General features: G+C 42.4%; 1 protein-coding gene across 1 annotated transcript in view; it reads right to left on the bottom strand.

The window, feature by feature from the left end:
- igfbp2a (insulin-like growth factor binding protein 2a) overlaps positions 1–21,335 on the bottom strand; it is a 62,775-nt gene extending 41,440 nt beyond the window's left edge. The window contains exon 1 of the mRNA XM_080720624.1: positions 20,683–21,335. Coding sequence (XP_080576750.1) covers positions 20,683–21,097 — 415 coding nt within the window. The 5' untranslated portion in view covers positions 21,098–21,335. The remainder of the gene's footprint in view (positions 1–20,682) is intronic.
- Positions 21,336–27,118: the final 5,783 nt, after the last annotated feature.

The following is a 27,118-nucleotide window of genomic DNA, read 5'->3' on the forward strand; positions in this document are numbered from 1 at the left end:
GATGTCCTCAGCCTCACAAGTATAGCATTACCTGTGTGTGCGTGCGTGCGCATGTGTGTGTGTGTGTGTGAGAGAGTTTTTGCAGACAATCACAGCGCACACACACACACATGCAGAGCATATTGGCGGCCGGGGAGATTCTTGTTTTGCTCCCTTACATAATTCCAACATTATTCCAAGTGCAACACACTACAGACACTCCCACTTTCCAGGAGAAACCGGAGATGTTTGAGTCTCTGCACAAACATGCGTGCACGGCTAGGGATGGGACGATACGCAATATTATCGTTTATCGTGATAAAAAACGATAATCGTATCATGGAGATTTAATTTATCGTGATATCGTCCTCCCGTCATGCACTGGGATCAATTCACCTTTTATTTGCTCGAGCTGCATATCCGGTACCACTTAAACCCTCTAGAATTGGTCAAATGTACTTATAATATACGTACTTGATACATCCTTTTTTCACTCTCTATCAAATGTCTTTGCCAAAAAATAGCAGATCTACAAGCTTTGCGACGCGTTGTGACCTTGTTGTAGACCGGCTATTTTTTGGCAAATGTTCCGCCACAGGATAATGGATTTTGATTATCGCGATATTATCATAAATCGCAATTTCTTTGGTCACAATAATCGTGATATGACATTTTCATATCGTCCCATCCCTACTGCGCACACACACACACATTCATAGTTACGTGCACATGAAAGCATGTACACACACACAGGGGCAAGTGCAGACTCATGCTTACACACATGTGACATAACACATATACCAAAAACAGTGGTCTTGCTCACATATGCTTGCACACACACACACACACACACATCAGACACGCACAGGCGTGCACACACATACAAACAAAACACCAAGAGGCACACTGTTGCACGTACGGATTCACAACGTGCTCGACTCGACTGCGATTTCTGCCACAGACCCAGACTCATGGGTGTCCTGGACACTTTGTGAGCTTGTAGATTGGCTGTTTCCGATACATGACACCCACCACGCGCAACGACGTATAACTCAGGCTTTACTCAAACACACACATACCGTGCTTTCGTTCCGCTCTTGCACACACACACACACACACACACACACACACACACACACACACACACACACACACACACACACACACACACACACACACGCACGCACATGCACACACACACACAAACACAGGGGAGTCGCACCAAATTCTGGGCCCTGGGTACAAAGATCCACTCACATTTTGTATAAAAGCTCGCAGCGCGGCACCGAGTGCCGCGCTGCAAGCTTGTAGATCTGCTATTTTTGAGCGGTGGTCACACCGTCTCCATAGCGTGGCCGTGTGTGTAGGTATGTATGTTTGTTTGTATGTATGTATGTATGTATGTATGTGGGTGGGTGGGTCTGTATGTAGCCTCAAGCCTGTGGTGTAGTACCTTTTCTGACCACACATGTTAAGGGAGGGGCGCTGTTGTTCAGGCCAGGCCAGAACAGGCAAGGCACACTCACACTCACACACACGCACGCACGCACACACACACACACACACACACACACACACACACACACACACGCGCGCGCACAGACTCCACCGCTCAGTTCACACGGGTGTGATTTTTTCAAATCGTGAAAATCTTTGCAGTCTGAATATTTCAAATCCTTCTAAGGTTTTTTGAAAAACCTATGTTTCTATGTCAGTGGTGCTCAAACCTTTTCATGTGAAGGACCCCCAAAATCATATGTATTCAGTTCCAGGGACCCCCCAGAAGCAAAATTTTAGTACAAACGTGCGCTTAAAAAATACATACCGGTATATTCAAAGATTTGCACACTGTGAGCTTCTTGTATATCTGCTATTTTTCAATAGCTAAAGTATAAAATAATGAAGGCCCCTCCACCTTGGGCCCTGGTAACTCAGTCCCACTCCCCCGCCCCCCTTGTGACGCCCCTGTGTGTAACAGTAAGGCTTTATATAATCCTATCTCTGATCTGATCTGATCTGATCTGATCTCTGCCTCCCAGCCCAGGACAGTTGTTGTTGCTCTCCTCTCCAAGTCCCCCACACAGGGAACATCTCCCCGGTCAACTTGACATGATCAAATCATATCTTTTCAATAGAAAACTGAGTTTGTGAGAGAGAATATCCCACAAGGCTCCTTTCTTGGACCAATTTAATTGTGTTTGTGTTGACACCAGGTGCGTCACAAAGGGGGGGGGGGGGGGGGGTGGAGGGGAGTGGGAGTGAGTTACTAAGGCCCAAGGTGGATTTTATATTGAAAAATAGCACTCGGTGCCACACTGTGAGCTTGTATATCTGCGATTTTTCAATAGCTAAAGCATAAAATAATTAAGGCCCCCTCCGCCTTGGGCCCTAGTAACTCAGTCCCACTTTCCCCCCGCCTTGTGACGCCCCTGCACACACACACACACACACACACACACACACACACACACACACACACACACACACACACACACACACGCGCACACACACACACACACACACACACACACACACACACACAGGGCCAGGAGCACACTTCGGGGGGTGCCGTGTCTCTCTGCAGTACAAGCTGTCCCACAGAGGTGGGTGTGGAGGAAGGCTCAGCACCATCATGTCAGGTCTACTGCCTGAATTAACCCTTCAAGACCTGGAATTATTTGATGCTTAAAGGAATTATGTGTAACTTTAAGACTACTAAAACATGTACAGTATATGTATAAACTATTTTAGCAGTCATTTCCCTTCATCGGTAACTATATTATTGTGTTGCCGTGTTTCCTTGCAATAAGACACATCCCCTGGTATTTCTGTTCTGTTCCACTCTTTATGTTGACATTAAATGTCAACAGAAACAGTGGAGGGACGTTTTTGTCAGGGGGAGCTCAGCCAGAGCTCTTAACTCATACTCTGCGATCCCCGTCGAAACCGGAGATTTCCCGCTGTACCACTCTGAGTCTGCGATGCCCGAGGAGCCCGAAGATGTAATTATCTTTAATCATTATGAAACGCTTAAAAGTAGGATTGCTGTATATAGCCGCTTCGGAGACTTTAGGCCCGCCCCCTAACTGTATCCGGTCGTATTTCCCGTTTGGACCGGATCTAGGTTTCCATATCCGGTCTGACGTCCAATCGCAGCTCCGTTCGCATAGCTTTTCATTGTAAACAAGTGAGCTGACTGCATGGCCATAGAATGGTATTTTTTCACATGTTTTTTTATTTATTTTGTAGCTGTTTGATTCCTCTACCCGCCTGGCATATGATCTGCGCACATATCGTCTGCTATGTGCGCGAACGTGTCCACGTGTTACCATAGCGCACAGCTGGCTTTTTCCAATGTTTTTTCATGTAAACACTGGCGGATAAGCAGGTATACAGCGTGGCAACGGATATGTCTATTTCAATGGGGTTTTTTTTATTCGAAAGCTGTCACCGAGTCTACACGTCTACTAGATGAGTCGCGCACAGATTGTGCACGATGCGTGCGCGTGCCCATGTTAAAAGGTAAGGACAATTTGGCAGCTGCTTAGTACAGCTATGTTTAAAATGGCAGCAAAATTGTTAATTGCTCCCTTTGAACTTCAAAGGGGTTGTGCACTAAGGTAATTGATTGGGCCATAAAAGCGTCAAGTCCTCGTTAGTGATCTCTTTAATCAATGAAAGCATCAAAGACAACTACCTGTTTGATGCCTGTCATAGAGGGGATGGGGAGGGGGGAATATTTTTGTGTACAGACAAACTTGCATATTTTTCCTTTAAGCTATTGAAAAACTGTGAAAATGAGTGCACATTTTTCCAATATTATATTTTTCAAAGCAAACTTTTGTAACTCAAATATTTGCTTCTGGGGGGTCCCTGGAACAACATATTTTGAGATGGGGGGTCCACGGCCAAATACCTGTAATTTTAGGGTGTCCTTGACTGTTTCAGATCATTCAGAGGAAGGATTTTAGAAGTCGGGTCAAAGATCGGGTTGAAGATATTCAAAGACTTGCACACATTTTCACGATTTTTCAAAAATAGCAGATCTACAAGCTCGGAGCGCGGCACTCGGTGCCGCGCTGCGAGCTTGTATATCTGCTATTTTTCAATAGTTAAAGCATAAAACAATTGTTAAAGTGGTTCAAATCTAACGTGATGTGGGCTTAAAGAATTAAGACTGCGGGGCCTTCCATTCTATATAGAGCATCGCAGCGGAAGTGGATTCCTGGGGTCACTTAATATTCCCCATTCATTTTCGCCATTTATAACAATTATGTTAAGCCTCGAACCAAGCCATCCAGGATGGAGGTGAATCATGACCATAAAACCTTTGATCCTATGTGAAAACATATTTTAATATTACATTATTTGATATACTACATTTAATAACTACCCTTTGTTTAGCGATTTTCAAAATGTTCTTTTCATAGAAAAAAAAGGTTATATGATCATGATTCACCTCCATCCTGGATGGCTTGGTTCGAGGCTTAACATAATTGTTATAAATATTTTTGTAAAAGTCTATGGCGAAAATGAATGGGGAATATTAAGTGACCCCAGGAATCCACTTCCGTTGCGATGCTCTATGGGCTCCCTGCTGGATCCCCAGATAGGAGTGTCACGTCTTATTGTCTAACAGTCGATTCTGGTCAACCGAGCAGCAAATTGCAGACTTGGCTTGGAAGCGGAGCGGCGTTGGAAACAGGAAGAGAGCTCGGACTCTGAGCAGCATCTGTAACCCCCCCCATCCCCCTAGATCTGAAGATAATAACTCTATTTATAAAGCACTTGTTAAAAAAATAAGATTACAAAAAGCTTTTTTTTCCAGCATTTGATATATGCATATGCTCAAAATGAATGTCATATGTCCTACTGCCCCAAAGACAGTGGTGTAAAGTAACTAAGTACATTTACTTAAGTATTGTACTTAAGTACAACTTTGAGGTATTTGTACTTTACTTGAGTATTTCCAATTTCCAAATGTTTAACTTCTACTCCACTATATCTGGGATCCAAATATTGTACTTTTACTCCTACATTTATTTGAAAGCTTTAGTAACTAGTTACTTTGTAGATATAAATTATAATATTATAAATCATACATGTACCACTTTATCCCCATTTTATATCCCTTTAAGGCAGCAGTGTTCTGTACAATTTTGAGCCTATTGAGTGTTTTTTTTCCCTTCTTTTTCTTTTGCTTAAGGCGTGTTAGAACACCGTCGCAACAGTCAAGGTCAAGATCTCAGAGGGCCATCATCGGCTGTGTCGGGCCGCAATTATTTCAGGAATTTGGCCCGTGGTATGGGCAGCAGCACGGCTGCCTTTCAATCGGCCTCTCACGAAAGCTCAGGTGTGAAATAAGTCATGCACTGCTCAGAGCAAGAGTAGCCGATCTGCAAGCCCCGCTCGCAAGATCGGCTACGTTGCGCCTCATAGGGCTGTCACGATTATGACATTTCACCTTCGCTTGTAACTTCTTGTAACTTGTAACTTGAGCCAAAAATGACCCAAAAAGTATCTCAGTTACTTGACGAGTTATACAGAAATATGAATGTAACTCAGTTACCAGCAAGTTACAGCAAAAGGTAACTTAGTTATGTAACTCAGTTACATGTAACTTTAACTTCCCCAACACTAGGATTATGTAACAATTGTGACAGCTAGGGCTGTCACGATTATGACATTTTAAATTACGATTAATTGTCACTCAAATAAATGCGATGAATGATTTAATTGTGTTTTTGTCGTTGACAATTACATTTCTGTTTGGTTTTTAGGCTTTGAAGTTGCACATGGTAGATATGACACATAACCTAAACATACAAAGAAATTACTGACATATTTGACAACCTTATACTTAAAAAAGAACATTGATGGTGGAAATAGCCAATGCGACGCGTTGTGAGCTTGTAGATCGGCTATTTCCACTACTTTTTTGTAGATTGGCTGTTTCCACTACTTTTTTGTAGATCGGCTATTTCCACTACCTTTTGATAGTGTCTGAAACTATATTAACTTTTCTCAACATGGAAACGATTATGACGATTATGCAAAATAATTTGCGATTACCTCAAATAATGGCGATTAGACGATTATGTAACAATTGTGACAGCCCTAGCGCCTCACGACATACCGCCGCACGACGGAGGGTAAACCGCGCATCAGAAGCTGCTGAAAGCTCTCGCATAGAGGAACCCGCAGTTCGTCATCCATTACGCGGCCAACTGGGACCGTCTTCCTAGAAGCACGCACTCAGCAGGAGTGCAGATGTGTTTACCTTACAGGCTTTTTCTGGCCCGACGGGGGAGAACTCAAATTGGAGCCCTTGGACAGGACCTGGCACGTACGGCCCATGGCATCCAAGGCCACGCATCAGCCAGGTACATACTGTAGCTGGCTACCTTCGCAGCCGCTTGAACCCTATGGCAGCTAGGGGCAGAGCGTAGCATCGAGGGCAAGCGCAAACACATCAGGCTCACGGGGCGTTAGCAGGCAAACTGCACAGTAAAACCCTGAGTGTTGCTCTAACGCCGAGTGTACAAACGAACACCCAATTCAGGGGCGTCAATTGGGTATGGCAGGGGTATGAGGCTGCCATACCCTGGGTCCAGGGGGGAAAACAAAAGTTACTTTTAAATATAAATCCATGAATGTCTCTTTGTCTATCTGTGCTGCTTATCATGTTGTTAAATTACAGTAAAATAACTACAAATGCATTTTTTTTTAAAAGGTCACTTTAACAAGGTTTTATAATTATATTCTCCACACTTGTATTCTCCCCATCTTGACATAATGGTATATTCCCAGGTTCCGCAGGTCAGCTGCACAGGTGCAATGCATTATTGTTCATTGTGGCACATTTACAAATATGCCAAGTTTAGCTGCACTTGAACAACCGTTCCAGGCTGGAACGGTTGCATGCGCGCAAAGGCACGCGTGCAAGACACCAGTCATGTTGCCATACCTTAGCTTTTTCTGAACTGACGCCACTGACCCAATTCATATTAATTGTTACTGTGTTGAGCTAAACTACATTTGAATGCTGTGGACTTTGCTGTGCATGAACAATGGAAATGGGCAGAAAGAGTTGAAAGTGACTGAGAAAAGAAGATGTGTGAATTAAGTGGCATTCTCAGTTTGACATAAATTAATCTGGAGTTGTCATTAACCATGTATAAATAGATACACTAACAACAGCACACCAGAAGGTTGATATGCATATGCATATTTTATGTCTGAAAGTAGGGCTGTCACGATATGACATTTTACATGACGATTAATTGTCACCCAAATAATTGGCGATTAACGATTTAATTGTGTTTTTGTCGTCGATGATTACATTTCTGTTTGGCTTTTAGGCTTTGAAGACATGGCAGATATGACACATAACCTAAATATACAAAGAAATGACTGACATATTTGACAACTTACTACTTAAAAAATAACTTTGATAGTGGAAATAGCCGATCTACAAGCTCACAACGCGTCGCGATGCAACGCGTTGTGAGCTTGTAGAGCTGCTATTTCCACTATTTTTGACTTTTTTTTTTAATATATGAACATTTTTCAACATGGAAACGATTATGACGATTATGAAAAATAATCACGATTATGTCAAATAATTGCGATTAGACGATTATGTAATAATTGTGACAGCCCTATCTGAAAGGACCTGTCTTTACAGACCTGTTGGCTCCTAACTGTCAATTATTCATCTGGGGACCCCCTGAAACCCCCTCAATGACCCCTGGGGGTCCCCACTCCCTTGGAAACCAATGATATAGACAAACACACTCTTCCTAATCCAGAACTACAAGGTAACTGGGGAGGCTTTTGTCACAACTCCTGATGATTTATAATTGGTTGCGCATCATGTCATGACGCATCATGTCAAATAGCAGATCTACAAGCCCACAACGCCTCTCGGTGCGACACGTTGTGGGCTTGACGATCTACCATGTTCAGTGTGCGACACTGGCGTGTAGTCAAGTACAAATGAGGCGTAACCCTGAGGCGTTGAAAAGCATTATACATCATATCACATATCAGATAACCTGTTATGACACACCCCTTCTATTTTCTGATCTGATCTGATGTGAAGTCAAGTGACTTAACACGTTAATTATGGTGAATGACTTCAGATCAGTGTTTCTCAACCACTGTGCCTGGGGACCTTTGGTGTGCCCCTGAGAAGGGTCAAGTGTGCCCCTTGAAACTGCTTGAAAGCCAGTATTGTATTTATCATTTTAAAAATGATTTAAACGAATGAAAACAGCCGATCTAGATCGGCTGTTTTCACTACTGTTGTGCGACAGCCTTGTATGATGAAGCAGGGCTTTACTTTGCAAAGAAACGTACACATTTGAAACTTGGAGATAGAAGGTTTCTTCCCGACAGTGACGAGATTTACACCCCTGTATTATGTTGGTGTGCCCATGGATTCTTGGGACATGAAAAGTGTGCCCATGCAGAAAAAAGGTTGAGAAACACTGACTTAGATTGCCATTACCCTGCATCTATGAATCGAGAATAAACACGTTTATTTGTCACTAATACTACTAATACAAGTACTGGCAGTGAGATCCAAGTGTGGCGAGACTGTTCTAACAGCATCACAACGACAATATAACAATAATAAAGCTAAAAAAAAAACTAGAAGCAGTGCTCTTCCGAGCACAGGTCTCCACCAGGCCAGGCATCCTGGTGGGGCTATAATAGGCCAATGTAAAAAAGGGTGGCAAGACCTTTCATGGTAGTCGGATGCTGCATGCATGATTTGTGGCATTGTGTTCCAAAAATGTGTTTTGCTAAAGTCTACCTGCTGGTGGCGCTATAACTGGCCAATGTGAAAAGGGTAGCATTTGCTCCTTGACGTAGTGGGAATATGTGTGGCAAAATTCACGGTAATCGCAAGCTGCGTCGATGATTTGAGGCATTTTGTTCAAAATCGGAGCAATCCTGCAAACTTTGGAAGGCAATATTAGCCAATTAGGATGGAATATGAAATATCAGACGGATTGGACTTGATCACATGACTATAGAGATACTGTGTACTGATTTGCAAGATTGTTGGAGAAAATCTAATGGAGTAATAGCAAAGAATGTGTTTTACATAAGTAGGCCTCCTGGTGGCACCATAAAAGGCAAATGTGAAAAATGCAGGGCAAAGGTTTATCCTCAGCCTCTAGGGAGTGCTCATACAAAGTTTTCCAGTTATCGGTGGAGTTAAAGGTAAAAACACAAATTGCCCTGTTATAGCGCCACCATTAGGCTGATTTGAGAAATTTGAAGTGGCATTTCTTCCTCGGCCTAGTGGGAACGTGCGCGCCCGATTTCACCAAGATTGCACGCTGTGTTCATGATTTGAGGCATTTTGTTCAAAAACGGAGCAATCCTGCAAACTTTGTAAGCCAATGGTAGCCAATCAGGATTTAAAAAATCGGACAGATGCATGTTCATCACATGACAGTAGAGATACTGTCTACCGATTTGTAGGATTTGTGGACTAAATCTCTAAGAGTAGTGTACAGAAAACAACATTTTGCAAACATCTGCCTCATGGTGGCGCTAGAACAGGGCCATTTGAAAAATGTGGGGCAGAGGTTCTGAATTGGCATCCAGGGAGTGGTTGTGCTAATTTTGGCAGCGACCGGGCCAATGGCGCCGGAGATTAGCTGGTAACAAACTGGAGGGACGCACGGACGGACGGACGCATGCACGGACGGACGGACGGACGGACGGACGGAGAGGGGCGAAAACATACTCTCCCCCATGCCTTTGGCTGATGGAGACAAATATACAAAAATAAATGAAATAAAAGATGAATCCCCATGATGAATTTCGGTACCTTAGTGTCTGGATTCTTTACAGTATGTGCATCCTTTCCAGGCCGTGACCCCCAAAATAATCATATTTGAACTGGGGACCCCCACCCTGATGAGCACTACTTGGAGTTGGAGGAGTTGAGGCATTACATTTTGTTTAACACAATTCTATTGTGAAAATAGCAGATCTGCATGCTCACAGCAAGCAGATTGGCTATTTTCACAATTTCTGCCTCTAAGATTTGATAATTTGTTAAATCTTTAATTAGAGGTAATTTAGAGGTATTAAAGAGTCTTAAAAGTCCTTTAATTGTCAGATACCCTCTATCTATACACTTAAACTGTATATTGTTGTTTTTTTACTGTTGAGTGAGAAAACAATGTTGCACATTAAAGGAGCTATAATCAACTTTTTCTTGAAAAACAGATGCTAAAATAAAAATAATGTTTCGAAATTTTATAAAAAATATTCAGATTAAAAAATGACCACAAAAAGCGTAAAATAATGATAAAATAATCATTTTGGCCATTGTCAGGCTGACTTTGTTTACATCCCTTATCAATCCATATAAAAGAATAGAAGAGGCCAAAACGATTATTTTATCATTATTTTACACTTTTTGTGGTCATTTTTGAATAGAAACACATATATGAAGCTTCATCTTTTTCATAAAATATTTTCAACATTATTTTTATTTTAGCGTCTGTTTTTCAAGAAAAAGTTGACTATAGCTCCTTTAAGCTAATCATATGGGGACCCCCCCAAAATAATTTAGGAACCCCCCTGGGGGTCCCGACCCGCAGGTTGAGAAACACCGACCACGTTAGACATAACCATGAAATGGTGCTTCAAAGAGTAGCCCCTGTGTTTTATTCTCTGATATCACGCAACACTTCAGGCATTCATCAACAACAAAGTCCTGGCTATACAAAGGCACGGTAGTTTCAGTTGATCTGACGGGATCAAACAAAAAGGGCCGGGTCGCAGCACCAATGTAGCGTTTGTGAAGCATGTAAAGCGATCCACCGAGCCCTGAGCCAAGAAAGACTACTTGCGATGTCTCGAGTAACTACTGGGCTTCGTAGAATATGAACCGCGGCTCCCTGATCAACTGCTAAACAAGTGGGAGCATAACATTGACCCCTCGCTGCGTATGAATTTGCAAAATAAACAAGCAAAACTATGCTGCAATTTCTTTTTCCTTTAAAAGGGAAAGCTATTTCAAACAGCCTCCTTGACCACATTTTCTGGTGCCGTGCCGTGCAGAATATTCTGGCCCTCAAACGCAGTCACATGCCGGACCAAAATCTTTCATTTCGTTCCATGGAGGCAAATACGAGGCATTTTTGCGATCCTCCATCTCATTTCTGTGTAAGTGCGCTGAAAGGAGAAAGTATGCAAGAGCAAGTCCCGTTCATATACAGTAAAGCAGGGGCCTTCAACGTTTTCAGGCCAAGGACCCCTTAGTTGTGAGAGGAGATGAAGCAGGGACCCCCACAACGTTTTCATGATTCCATGTAGTTTCACCGTTTGACAGCATAATCATCAGTGTATTTTGGATTCATGTCAATTTGTGTTTTCAGATATTTAACCACTTGAACTGTCAATACTTCTCTCCCCTCTACACCAAACCTCTTTGCCGAAAATAGCCGATCTACAAGCTCACAACGCCTCGCAGATCGGCTATTTTTGGCTAAAGTTCTCAGAATCTGGTTAAGAATCTGGCTAAAAAGGAGATTTTATTTTTTTCTTTCTATCACACAAAGATTTGGAGGACCCCCTGTAGTAACTCTGAGGACCCCCTAGGGGTCCCGGAGCCCCTGTTGAAGACCCCTGCTGTACAGCATATCGCAAATATAATATCCATAGACAAGAATCTCTCAGCTCGGGTGCGCCTGCTGGCCTAGTGGTCCAGGTGCATACCACATACTAAGTTATGATGCCTGCTGGCGTCGCCGGTTCGATTCCCGATCCAGACGACTTTTGCCACATGTCATTCCCCATCTCACTCTCCCCATTTCCTGTCAGTCTACTATCCTATCAAATAGAGCACCGAAGTTTGACGTAATTTACACATCCTACCTGGTTCCCGTTTTTATCCCCCCCATTCTGAATTCCCATATACTTTTATCATATCGCGTGATATAAGAACTGTGTTCCAAACATAAACATTTGATCTCAACGGTTTGACTCATATGGATATGAAGAATCAACTGATGGTGAGAAAACACAAATGTTACTGTCACCGAATTAGTTACATTTTCGCCAGAAACAGACTGTATCAAATATTAGTGACTGACTATCATAAACCACACAGAGCCACCTCCCCGACAATATCGCGGAGACCGTTTGTTTATTTCGGGATGCTTATATGAGACGATTTTAAGATGACTCAATGTTATTCTTCATAGAGAAATTACTTCCGCGAACCGGGGGATGAACGAGTGACGTCTAGGGGTGCCACAATACTGAACCGAACCGGTATACCGAACCGAATGGCCCTGTAGGGAACCGAACAGCCCATACCGAATGAACCGAATTTCTTAATTTTTTTGGGTGTGGCCACATAAAAACATAATTGTAGCTCTTTCTGTACACTTTTTTGGAGAAAATCTTCCTCCTAGTATTATCATAATAACTGATTATCATGTTTTAGGGGGGAAACAAATGATTGCACCCCATCTTTAAAATTAACTGAATATTTTGGATTCTTTATTTTTTCATTTTCAATTTTTACTGTACCGAAACCGTGAGCCAAAAACCGAGATACGAACGAACCGTGGGCTGACTGAACCGTGGCACCCCTAGTGACATCATGACTTTGTTAATCTATAAAGGCATAAAGAAATATATATATATTTTACAAAAAATCTTTAAAGAATCTCTCAGCTCCCAATTTTGTGTCGACCTTTTGCGAGCTGCAACAACAGCACACAGGATCTTTGGGGGGCTTTTATCGCCCTGTTACATGACTTTCTCACCATGTAGGGCTTTTCAAACCCCGAGTTGAAGAGAGGCCCTCCACCCCCTGACCTCTCATACCATAAAGTACCTTTCCCTTCCCTTCCAGCATCGCTCGGCTCAGTGGCGTTTCAGCTATTGTTTGCATTGTCTTCAAGCACCCTTGTCCAGGGGAAGGGAAAAAGGGGAGGGAGAGAGAGAGAGGGAGAGAGAGAGAGAGAGAATGAGAGAGTGAAAGCCAGAGAAAGGACAAGGGGGTGGGGGTGGGCAGGGGCGTCACAAGGAGGGGGAAAGTGGGACTGAGTTACTAGGGCCCAAGGTGGAAGGGGCCTGGAATTATTTTATACTTTAGCTATTGAAAAAGAGCAGATATACAAGCTCACAGCGCGGCACCGAGTGCAGCGCTGCGAGCTTGTGAAAAGTCGTGAAAATGTGTTTCAAATCTTTGAATACATGTATTTTTTTAAGCAAACATTTTTAACTCAAATTTTGCTTCTGGGGGCGTCCCTGGAACTAAATATTTTGAGATGGGGGTCCGGTCCGTGGCCAAATACATATCGTTTTGGGGGTCCTTCACATGAAAAAGTTTGAGCACCACTGACATAGAAACATAGGTTTTTCAACAACAAAAAAACGCAGATATATAGATAGCAGATCCACGAGTGCTGCGCTGCGAGCTTGTATACAGTATCTGCTATTTTTCAATAGTTAAAGCACGTGGGCCCCACAGTGAGTCCTTGTACCACCCAGGGCCCAGGATTTGGTGTGACACCCCTGGGGGTTGGGGGTGGGTTATTATGGAACTCAATAGAGGCACGCTGGGATTCTTGGCACGGGTACACATGAAGTCGTCGCCTAAGGGGGAAATGGCACAAACGCCCGTGTTTTGGTAAAGCCCGGGAGGGGAGGGATTATCTGGAGCTATTTTGGGTCCCGTGGGCCTCGTCTGGATGCCCTCGCAGGTATACTGTACAGCTGAATGTCTCTGGTTAGCTAACGGTGTTATTTCGGGGGAGCAGATGGCACAGAAGTTGTTTTTGGGTTCAGGAGGCAGGTGGGGGGAGGTTTCTTTGAATTTTGACCAAAAAAAAAACGAACATTTAGTTTAGTAGCCAGGGACCCACAAGCCCAGCATGGGAGATGACCTGTGATGTCATGCCGTACTTTTTATTTCTGTTTTATCTATTAGTTTGGTCATTAAGGTCCACAGAATGAGAGGCCTGCTCTGCCCGAATCATCGCAAAAAAAGAAATTATGGCCATTTGTATATTCACTGTCTCATCGACTTCACTATACAGGAAAAGAAAAAATATTAAAAAAAGAAAATAAATCTGCTTTAAGTAGCATGTGAGGGGTCAAACTAGGGGTTCTTCATGAACAAAAAAGGTTTCAATGAAGTACTGCTAAGGCCCCTATTACATTAAAACGGGCTTCACTGTAAACGTAATGATTTATAGTCGTTTGTGGGGGGTCATTTAGACGAAAATGGCGTCTTCGGGGGGTGAAACCGTAACAAAGTGAACCCCCCTTTGAAAGTGGAAAAGGTAAAAACGCTTTGTATCTCCCGCTTTCATCTAAATACCGTAAACGCAGCAAACCACTGAAAATGATAAGATGTGGGACGTCCTAGGGCTGTCCCAGTGGTGTAAACTGTAAAGTAACTATTAAGTACATTTATTTGCTAACGTTAGCCCTAATTTATACCGTAGCTATTTGAAAATAGCCGATCTACAAGCTCACAACAACGCGTCGCGGTGCGTTGTGAAAATAGCCGATCTACAAGCTCACAGCGCGTCGCGGTGCGTTGTGATAATAGCCGATCTACAAGCTCACAACGTGTCGCGGTGCGTTGTGAAAATAGCCGACCTACAAGCTCACAAGTTGTGAAAATAGCAGACAACTGCAAAAATAGCCGACGCTGAAAATAGCGACAGTAGCCTATAATGTTTATCATGACACGATCCAACATCTATAGCTCGTCGCCGTCTGTATGTAATCATCATCATCCCCTCCATAAGCTGCAGTAAAGGCATTGACTCCAGTCCTCTGTGTTGAAACAAAACGTGAAGTGAACGCCTTTTTCTGTATCGTATCATAAGGAATAAATATAGTCCCGGGGTGTGTATGGTACATGTGTCTGTTCCGACCGTCTGGAACAAACTTTTTAATCATTTATAGTTAGCCAGCCAGCCAGTCTGCCTGTGCTGTGTGACGGCAGTGCGTTGTGTTGACTGACTGAGGAGGACTTCTTTGCTGGCTGCTAGGAAGTAGAACGGAACTTGGGCAGTGCGGTCATGGAGACATGCGCCACCTAGCGACCTGGCATGCAAATTACCGCGTTTAGGGACAAATTGCGTTTTAATCTAAAGACCACATAAAAAATGAAAACTAAACGGCTCTTAGCCGTTTACAGTGAAGCCTGTTTTCATCTAAAAGGGGCCTAAGTTCCAAGGTATAGACAGCAGACTTACAGAGAAGGAATTTCCAAGGCACTCCGTCGTTAGTGAAAAAATATATGATTTATTTGAGCAAGGCAACAGAATGGACCGACGCGTTTCGACCTACTAGGTCAGGGGTCCTCAATAGGCGGACCCCGGTCCATGTCCGGACCGCGAGGCACCGCTGACCGGACCCAGGACGAATTATAGTAAAAAAGAAAAAAGTGGAAAAATATCTCCACGTTTTCGTTTCCACTTCTCGTTGTATTCATTCACTTTCATTGCATGCGCTGAGTGTGTGTGTGTGTGTGTGTGTGTGTGTGTGTGTGTGAGAGAGAGAGAGAGAGAGAGAGAGACAACGACGCGCTGATTGGCTGATGCCGGGCAACAGAGTATTATGGGCTGGCATCTCTGACAACGATGCGCTGATAGGCTGTTGCCACAGACCGCGGAAGTTTTCGGAGCAGCAACAACAGCTGTAGCTTCAGCCACCAACAACGCAACTAGTTATAAATCAGTGGGGTTTCATTTACGCAAAACATCATCAACGTGAATACGTTTGCAGGATTGTAATCTTATCTCCAGAGACCAGAGTTGGTCGCGACGTGCCACGGCCCGACGGCCCGTGACGGCTGCCTCTCTTTCTGCATGGATGTTGTTCTCCCATGGTTCTCCCCACCGGGGGAAATGGATGTGCTGTGTGGCAGCGCGCCGCATCCAGTTGGGGTTACCGTGCTGCACTTAACGTGCGTCGATAGTCTCGATACCGCGATGCGACGACGCCGTCCGTCCGCGTTCAGTGTGTGCTCCCCTGTCTCTGACGCGCGACACCTTGTTTTCATATCGATATTCACGTTGCGACACAAGCATAAATTATTCGAAGATTATCCCAGTTTGTTAAAAGAAACCAGAGCACTAGCGCAAAATATCTCTGCTCTACTTTGAACATTCTGTTCTCCCTGCTTTAATGGGTTGTTTCTCTTCAATCAAGTAAGGCCCCCAAATGATTTTGGAGGAGTCCCCAGCCCAGATGACAGTGAAGTCATAATTTAAGGACCCTTTTAATAAAGAAATAAACGGGAAAAGACCATTACTGCATCAACAAACTACAAAAAAAAAAAAAGCCATTGTAAAAAAATAAATAAGAAAGGGATCCCTAATTATGTAAGATGAACAATAATGAGGGCAAGTGGCCATGACCTGAGGGCAAGTAGAACATGACCTGTACTTTCCAGACGGACAAGTGCCTCTGAGACCATGGTGTCAACCCCTGGTTGGTACTTTTTTGTATCTTAGCCTACTATTTAAGATTGACCGACATAATAAAAATAAGCGAATATAAATATATTATATATGTATATGTGTGTGTATATATATATATATATATATATATATATATATATATATATATATATATTAATTGTTTTATTTTTTCCCCGGACCCGGACCTGTTTCAAAAAAATATTTGTGGACCTTCAAGATTTGTATTTGAGGACCCCTGTACTAGGTCTTCATCAGGGTCAGTTTTTTAGCTTTTAGCTACCAGACAGAAATCTATGGGGTCAAAGGTAGCTTGATCATTACTGTCAAGACCTCTAGGCTTTGGAATGTCCCACTCATCAAAACAAGTTTACAGACACACTCATATTTGCTTCAGCCTGATTTAGTGCACTTTAATCTAATAGATCCTTGTTTTAATTCTGATATATTCAGCGTCTCTTATTGATATTTGTTAATGATGAAGCATGTTTGCTAGAGAAAGTGATAAATAAATGAAACAGACCAGGATAAATATATAAGCAATAAGCATACATTTAAAACTAACCTAGTATGTACTGTAGGTAGTTAGGTAGATAGTACAGTATGTAGGTACTAGGTACTAGGGTATTAACGACTTGTGATTTTTGCAAGTTGACTCGACTCAGTAAAAAGTTGAGTTGAAGTCGACTTTATCGTTTGATGACGTCGTCACATCACACACGACGGTCCCCAGATGATTAACTTAATGTGAAACATTGTTTTCTCACTCAACAGTAAACAAACCAACATAAAGTTAGTGCCAATTTAAGGACTTTTTAATACCTCTAAAATGGCAAATTAAACATTGTCCAAATTGTCAATAGAGGCAGAAATTGTGAAAATAGCCGATCTACATGCTCTCTACATGCTCTCTACAAGCTCACAACGCGTCCCAACGCGACGCGTTGTGAGCTTGTAGATCGGCTATTTTTTTGGGGCAAAGACATTTGATAGAGAGTGAAAAAAAAGACTATCCAGAACATATATTATAAGTACCTTTTACCAATTATAGAAGGTTAAATACCTTTTAACAATTGGGATTAAGTGGTACAGGATATGCAGCTCGGCAAATAAAAGGTGAATTGATCCCAGTGCATGACGGAGGACGATATCACGATAAATAAAATCTCCACGATACGATTATCGCGAGTGTTTTTTTTATCACGATAAACGATAATATCGCTTATCGTCCCATCCCTATTTGACAGCACTATTTAATTATACACTGAACTTTTTCTATGGTGTTGTTTAGCTGATGCACTCACCCAGAGGGAGAAGGACACTTACAAGTACAGCTGTTAACCACTTAAGTCCCATATAATTCAGCCGAACGACGTCCCCCAGGGGTATATCACTGGCACCCTCTGCACTAAATCTCTTTGACGAAGATTACTGATCTACTGGCTAAGATTTGTGAGCCCGTTCACCTACTTTCGCAGAACGTCCACCTATTATGACAGACAGGCCCAGAATCAGGACACTATAGCAGGGTTCCCCAATAGGCGGTCCGCGGGCCATTTGCGGCCCGCGGGGGGGGGGGGGGGGGTCTACTGTCTGGCCCACACCAACCCCAGTAATAATGGTGGTATAAGAGCCACTAGTATAGTGTTGTCGTCGTCGGGTGGAAATCTCATATCTCCAAATTTGTACGTTCTTTCGCAAATCATACATGGCCGTCGCACAAAAGTAGTGAAAACAGCAGATCTACAAGCACACAACGCCTCGCGGCTGTTTTCACTAGTTTAAATAATTTTTTAAATGATAAATGCAAAACAAATGGTTTTGGACATTTTCACCCGACAACGGCGATATAAACTGTCGCAGTCGCTGGAGTAGCGGGAACGCCGCCGTCGCCCCCCTGCAATGTTGTGGCCCTCGGCTTGGTACCCTAGACATAATTCGGCCCTTGGGGAAAACTAATTGGGGAACCCTGCACTATAGGGTTCAAGTGGTTAGATTACAAGCAAACCATAACGAATACAAAGATCAGAGACATGACCATATTCCTGCACCCCGATCATGACCTATTGTACATAAATACTGTATATATACTGTGAAGTTTTTTTTAATTTTATTATACCGACCTTTTGCACATAGAACACACTGTGAAGTTGTTTACGAATAGTTAAAGTACAGTACTAGCTACTATGGGAAAATAATGCCATTGGTGGAAATACACCAAACTTTATGCACGTATGCACAGTTGAGGATGCTTTTTTCATTCTCTTTGCTCTTTTGCCTTTTGCACTCTCTTTCTTCCTAAGTCATTATTACAGTACTTATTATTTTATCTTTAGATGTGTTGTTTTCTGTTGTTCTGGCTTTATTTTATATACCACTGCATTGTCTGTAAGGAAGCCGAAAAAGAATACATTTTACTCTTATGCACCTGTACAAAAGACGTAACGATAGTACAACCTTGAACCAAGCAATAAATAGGCACAGGCCTATATTAAATGGACAGATTTAGCAGGATGACATATCATTTGATGTATTTAGAGTGACCTGACATTGTTGAAACACAAACCAGACAAACTAATGTGGCCCTTAAATGGCCCATGTGTGAATTAATCACTTAAACCATATACTGAACTACTTTGATGGGGGTCGCCCCCAGAGCAATACTGTGTCTCCTTTTTCCTCTACACCAGTGGTTCTCAAACTTTTAAATTTGAAGGTCTCCCCTTAACTTTGACAGTGTACAAATGGAACCAAATGCCATTTGGTTCCATTTGTACACTGTCAAAGTTACAGACTTGCCAAGGGTCAATTTAGACCCCCCATAAAGGAACCTAGAGAGTCCCTGAAATCCACTTTGAGAACCACTGCTCTACACCTCTACACCTTGTAGATGTGTGCTATTTTTGCACAACATTTGCCTATTATTATGACATGCCAGGAATAGGGACACTTCCAACACTTTAAAGCTTCAAACTGGTGGTGATTTATATTTCATTCTAGCGGACAGGACAGCCAAACAGTTATTCTGAAGCAACAGCCAGGAGACGATTCCCTTGGTTTGAAGTAGATAACCGTAGCAGCCTTGCATGTAAACATAACCACCCACACCAGCAGTTTACAGTAGGGCAACCTCCTGGTCAAAGCCTAAAGTCCATGTCTCCAATCAATGCAGCACCCCCCCCCCCCCCCCCTGCCCCCTCTCTCTCTCTCTCTCTCTCTCTCTCTCTCTCTCTCTCTCTCTCTCTCTCTGTCTCTCTCTCTCTCTGTCTTGCCCTCTGTTCTATTCTCCCCCTGAGAAATCCTCCAAACATTAATATTGTTTTTGTGTAGTCCCCAACAACTACAGCATTTGGGGAATTTCCAGGGCTGCTAGCTGCGAGGCTATATTATAATAATAAACCACCCCTTACAACATTGCGGTGTTGTTACAGTGTTGTGCAGAAGACTATTTGAGAGTATTTTGGGGGGGAAGATGGGAGACATTGTGTCCTTTCATGGCCCCTGCCTAATCAACTGATGGCACATTTAGATCATATGTTATAGATACAGACAGACATCAGTTAAAAGTAATATATTATCTATTTCTGCAGTCATTATGCCCAAGAAAAAATGCAACAGATGTTTGACCCAAATTTTAAGACAACATGTGCATGTGTATGTTAATAGTAGGCCTATACAGTTAATATACATTCATTCATTAGGCCTACACTGTACCTTGCCTATACTCTATTCTCAAAGTGGATTAGGGACTCTGTTGGGTTCCTTTATGGGGGTCCATATTGACCCATACAAGTCTGTAACTCTGACAGCATACAAATGGAACCAAATGGACCCTAACGGGTCCATTTGGTTCCATTTGTATTCTGTCAGAGTTAAGGGGAAACCTTGAAATGTGAAAGTTTGAGCAACACTGCTCTATTAGTCTGTTGTACACATGCGAATACATAATAACTTAAACAGTAGCGTTATAGCCTATAAGTGGACAAAGGCTGTAGTAGTACTACAAAGTTTTAAGCGTGTTGTTTCTGGTTGTCTAGGGCTGAAGGTCAAGCGAAATTCATTTTTGCGGATCAAATTTGCAGCCTTCTCTGACAGCTTGCATTGATAACACTCAGGACTAAGTGCATTGCAAGCCACTGACGATCGGATATTCTAGACTAGACAGTCTCATTAAAAATTGATCAAAGAGAGGGGGGGTTTTACGGTAAAAACTGACCGCTCGTGGGTTCCCGGTGCTCCAGGCTCCACGCCGCGCCGGTGGGCTCATCGGGGTCCACTTTGTGCCCGCACAGCCCCTGCCCCTGCACCAGTTGCTCCAGGGGAAGCTCGGAGTCGGGCTTCGGGTAGCACCGCAGACCGCTGGCGCAGCGCGGCGTGTAGACGCCGCAGAGCTCGCCCTCTCGCCGGGCGCACACCGGGCAGCAGCCGCAGCCCGGTTCGCGCACGATCTCCGCACAGGTCCCCTCCTCGGTGGGGACCTTCGGGCAGAGCGCCTGGCGCTCCGCGGTGCAGCCCGGGCAGCGGAACACCATCTCGGCCCGGGACTGGGAGGAGGCGAACAGCAGCAGCGCCGCGGAGAAGATCAGCAAGAAGCCGCAGCCTGAGCCCACGTACGAGATCATTGTCGGCATGATCGCAGAGGAAAAGGCTTTTTTTGGGGGGTCAGATCAGATCATTGAGCGATGGGGAAAAGGCAGTCCCAGGTAAAAAAAAAAAAAAAAAAGAAAAAGGCAAAAGAATTGTGCATGCGAACAGGTGAAGCCCACGGGGTCTGCGAGGACGTCTGCTGGGTCCTACGAACAGCCAGATTCAAATTTTGCACATCAGAGAGCCACACTCCTCTGTACGCATTTCAGTGATAATACACGTGTCCCCAAACTCCCCATAATTGTGGGCTCGCCTGGAAGGCGAGCACACGTATGTTATCTTCATTATTGTGGGCTCGCCTGGAAGGCGAGCACACGTATGTTATCTTCATTATTTATTTATTTATAGCTATATGTGTATCTCCTCAAAACTTTGGCGCGCTTCATCTCCTACACGCTTACACCTTTCAACACCATTCAAATTTTTATGTGTTCAGCTTACTGAGGACACGTGTGCTTGTAGGCCTACTTTTGGTTTTGAAATGTTTTGTAGTATAAATATAAAAAAATAAAAATGTTTAACTTTAAGCACCCAATGCATTTCCAATGGGTTTAGTGAGTGGGGACAGAGTGGAGAGAAGGATAATAGACCCATGTTTATGTTAAGGCGCTGTGGCTGCAGTGTTCACACTTCAGATATGCTATCTATATCATTGCGTTCACACAGGTCTGCTCTCTGATTTGATCCAAATGTCTAAGCTGTGTGATGTATAAAACTATAGTTATAGTTAAAACTATAAATAAATGTCCCTCTCCACTCTACTGATTACACAGCTGTGATCAAGAATCAAGTCCGGGCGATGGGATGTAAATCCCATAGCCATATATCCTAGAGCCCGCAGGGACAGTCAGCCATATTAGTGGTTGTTGTTGGTTGTCAGGGAGATATCAAAACCAATGCATTTCCAAGTCAGATCCACAAACACAATAAAAGCCATGCTCCACTCCTCAGTCTGGAGTGGCCACATAGAAGAACGCCTTGGTTATAGACATAGTGGAGGACAGATGTGATCTGGGATTGTTAGCCTACAGTATATGCACTCAATATACTCCACTACAGTTGGAGTCCATTTGACAGTTGCTGGTTCCCAAACACAGAATCAAAAATGTAGATCTAGAACACATATAATATGTACAGTACAGTAAGGTTCAGTAGAGTACAGTAAAAGTACAGTAAGGTTCAGTAGAGTACAGTAAAGTACAGTAAGGTACAGAAAGGTACAGTACAGAAAGGTACAGTAGAGTACAGTACAGTAAGGTACAGTAAAGTACAATACAGTACAGTAAGGTACAGTAGAGTACAGTAAAGTACAATAAAGTACAGTAAAGTAGAATAAAGTACAGTAAGGTACAGTGGAGTACAGTAAAGTACAGTAGAGTACAGTAAAGTACAGTATAGTAAGGTACAGTAGAGTACAGTACAGTAAGGTACAGTACGGTACAGTAGAGTACAGTATAGTATAGTACAGTAAGGTACAGTACAGTACAGTAAGGTACAGTAGAGTACAGTACAGTAAGGTACAGTAGAGTACAGTAAAGTACAGTAAGTTACAGTAGAATACAGTAAAGTACAGTACAGTAGAGTACAGTAAAGTACAGTAAGTTACAGTACAGTACAGTACAGTACAGTACAGTACAGTACAGTAAGGTGCAGTACAGTATAGTAAGGTACAGTACAATACTGTAAGGTACTGTACCTTACAGTACCTTAAAGTATCCTATTTGTTGGGTTGGAAGCGAGCCCACACTGTTTCGAAGGAACAGTATTTCTAGTTATGTCTTCTTGTCCTTCTCTCGGCTATTGTGCACAGCCTGCCACCAAGTCAGGGTTTTGTGTGAATGATTTCCGATTGTCTAAGTGTTGTTTCTAGTGTGTTGTCCAACTAGCTACAGTTGTTTTCCAAATGTAAAACGCATATCAAAGTCTCATATTCTGACATCATTTTGGCCACTTGGCTTATCAAGATAGGCTATGCCTATTAAATGGATATTCCACTTTCAAAAAAACTTTTGGTCACTTTATCATCTAATCATTACATTAAAAACTTTTCAGGGTGTTCACAAAAGCCTGATTAGATGATCTAATCAGGCTTTTATGAACAGCCTTCAATATTTAAATATTTGATGTAAATCTTATCTGTCCCCCCAGGCTCAAGTAGGGATGGGTATCGTTAAGATTTTAGCGATTCCGATTCCGGTTCTGCTTATCGATCCGGTTCCTTATCGATTCTCTTATCGATTCTCAGCCCCCTCGCCATGCAGGGGGCTGGTCAGAAATAGTGGCCAATGGTCTTTTCTACCTCCTCCACTCCTTATTCTCCTCCTGTCATTTTCTTCTTTTTCTAGTTTTTATTTATATTTTTCACCCAAAAAAGCTCAATCCAACGTCCCGTTTTTGCAGTGCTCAGAATGTGAAGGCACAACTTATTTTTTTTACAGTGTAGCCCTAATATGGATATAATATTGATGCCAGCTGATCATTCACTGAAAGGCCTAAAGTTAAAAATACATACTACTGTATATAGCCTATATTTGTAATTGCTGTGCCATTGCTGCTATGTCTGTGTCACTGTTAGAGCTGCATGATTATGGCAAAAACTTTATTTTAAAATTATGGCTACATATTGAGATAATTTATTTCAAATATTATTAAAAATATTATTATTGAATAAATATTGTTTTAAAACGATTGTCTTAAAAGCTAAAATAAATAAGGTTGCATTTGTTGTTTTCAAGGTGAGAAATGTACCTTATGTCACAGTAGTCTGACTCTAGTCTATTCCTTTCAAATATTTAAGGGCAAAATATTACCTCATGACACTGTTCCTGTTGTTTGGGTTGTAAAACCTCTGTAAGGGACTTAAAATGTTAAATAATACATTTCTGTTGCTTAATGTACTTTGTGAAACTATCGGAGGATACTATAACGACTTTTAACGGGCTTCACCTGGACATGCATTGATTAATCCAGCGTGCGGACAGACACACAACGACACCACGCAAAGTGAACTGACTTTTTTTTTTTCAACAACAGAGAAACGGGAGGTGGTTTTCCTTTGAAACTGGCTAAAATAAAGGGACATTTAGGCTAGTATAGGATGGCTTTTTCTGTACCTTGCAGCCTTGCAAGAGCTTTTGCAAAGCTGTTGCTTTCTGTTAAATGAAAGTGAAAGTAAACTCCTTCTGCATGGACCGTCTGGAGGCAGGAAAGCCTGGTGACACGATGCTTTTTTTTTTCTCTTCTTCTTTTTTGAGACGACATTAACAGACACAGGATTATGGAATATATCCGTACATTGCAAAGGTAACCAGCACCATCTGTATTATGTAGGCTGCCACTATAAAGTAGACTGCCTGCTACTTGTTATGTTTGCTTTAGTTAGTCACAGGACCAGAGCATCAGACAACATGTTGGCTGCTTCTAAACAAGGCAGCGCGTCGCGTGGGTGACGTGATGTCATCGCGCATATGCAGGAATCGATAGCAGAATCGTTAAGGACATTGGCTAACGATTCCATGGAACCGAACCACGGGCAACCGGTTCTCAACAAGAACCGGTTTTCGATACCCATCCCTAGGCTCAAGGCCTCTCCACATACACACCCATTGTAAGTTCAAACTCCATTTTAACCATGATAGATTCATTAAATACACCCATTATTTTTTTTTCTGGTAACTCATACATATGTGGAGAGGCCATGAGCCTGGGGAGGCAGACTCATGCAAGGCATAGTTTTTTTTAAGTGGAATATCCCATTAAGCCAGCTATAATCTAAAAGCAGTTTTCCCCCAAAACAATATTAGATGTGTTGTTGCATCCTCTTTAAAGCTAGTCTACAGTATATAGGCCTATGTAGCTGATATATTATATTACTATATTATATTGTGTAGTTTATGTTTATGTTCTTTGAATGTATAGGACCCAATTAGCATTTTAAACAAACAGGAATCAGACCATGGGGAAAAAAAACATAGTCCTACATTAAAGGTATATTCAGTGATTGTATTTCATTCAAATAAAAATATAATTCGTACATCTGTCATTAAATCTCCTCACTAGAATGTGTGCTGACCATATAAGGACTTCCACCATGGCCCGTGTTGCGAGCATAGCTAGATTACATTTTCAGAGGTGGCCAGCCAGTCCTCGACCAATCAGGGTAGAGTATGGCCGTAGTTTTGTTATGATGTTTAGTTATGATGGTCAAAATAAAAGTTTTGAGAACCACAGTCGCTCTGAATTAAGAATGTCTGCTAAATGCCTAGATTGTAAACTACTGAACTCATAAAATGCCACAGTCTCATAGTAAAATCAGTAGCATACATATCCTGAAGCTGGAGACGTAGGCCTACCGATACGAGAACATTATAATGGTGTAAAAAATCTATAAAAAACTAAACATTTCAGTATGTATGCCAGTAAGGAACAAGATGACCCCCGGCCACTTTCATTATCACTGAATACACCTTTAACTTTACCAATTTATTGCTCTTGCTGCAACTTGAGGCAGTCTTGAGGCAAATGTGTCCCTTAGTCCAGGAGGTCAAGTGTCATAGTCTCAAGTTGAAAAGTCAAGTTACTAACAAAACAACAGTCCAGAGTATTTATTAGACGGCCTCTGCAACAGTGGCATATTTACAATGTGATCTTGCAGTAAAGGAGACGTGTTCAAGTAAGCGAAGTGCAAGTCCAACATGTCATGTAAGACTCTGGAATCAAAGAGGAGTTTTAGTCCACTGACTAAAATAAGCTATACAGTCAGAATTGATGAGTCCAAACATGTGACAAATCACATGCTATGACACCTAGGAGGCCTCTAGGGGGGCATAGGGGCCATTTATATATAAACACAACACCTGCTTTGATGTTGTAGGATCCTGATTTCATTGTTGCCTAAATTATTTCTTGTGAAAAATGAGGCCTTGAGAGTTGAGACACTGTTGGCTCCTTAAGCCCCTTTTCCACAGGCCCCAACACCACACCACTCCACACCACACCGCCTACAATTGTGCCAGGTTTTCCACTACAAGGACCTGGGTAGAGTGGTTTGAAAGTGGTACTAAACGTGATACTAAAAAGTATCCAATCTAGAGTAGGTCTGAGCTAGGCCAAACAGGGCCAAACACTTCATAATGACTGATCACTCACTGACTTTTCATTTAGACCACCAGGATATAGTTGTATTACATGATAATAGATTATATTGTGTTATAACCACTATTATAGTGTATTATAATTATCATAGTAATACATTAATACTTTATAGTGTATTATAATCACAGTCATAATCCATTATAGTGTATTATAATTTAGGATAGTTGTAATACAAATTTATATTGTATTATAATCACAGTTAAAAGGGTTGTTTCTTACCGATATGGGTACTTTTGTGTAATGGAAAATGTAGATATTTTTATGTGGTGTGGTGTGGTGTGGTGTGGTATGGTGTGGTGTGGTGTGTTGCTAAAGCTGCATTCGAAAAGGGGCTTAGGAGGCCATTGGGTACCATTGCGTTGACATTGCTACAGAGCCAAGCTCTGATTTAATATAATTAATAGCTAAGTTATTACTTGTGAAAAAAATAAAAATAAATGTTTTTACACAAGGCCTTCACCTGGAAGGAAGGCAACGAGGACTCGATGCAACAGAGAAAAGAGGCAGTGATGCAGACTTCTTTCCTGGCTGGAAGACATTGCAATCCTGTTGGTGTTTATCAGCGAGGCCCAGGCACGTGCACACGCAGGGGGCTTGAGCCCCTGCCCCTTTATCCGTCTGTAAAAGGGTTTTTTAGGGGTTTTTCATGATTCCGAATCCATTGTAAGCATTTGTCTTGCACAAAGAACATTCCTTGGGCTAAAATAGCCCCCTCAAAAGTGTGACAAATTATGACTCATCTAAACCATAGTCTTGTAGGGCTGTTTTTAGCCCAAGAAATGTTTTTCGTGCAAAACAAATGCTTGCAATGGATTCAGAATCATGGAAAACCCCTAGTTTGACCCCCTCAT

This window comes from Nannobrachium achirus (assembly GCF_963921795.1).
Source record: "Nannobrachium achirus genome assembly, chromosome: 24".
Classification (NCBI taxonomy): domain Eukaryota; kingdom Metazoa; phylum Chordata; class Actinopteri; order Myctophiformes; family Myctophidae; genus Nannobrachium; species Nannobrachium achirus.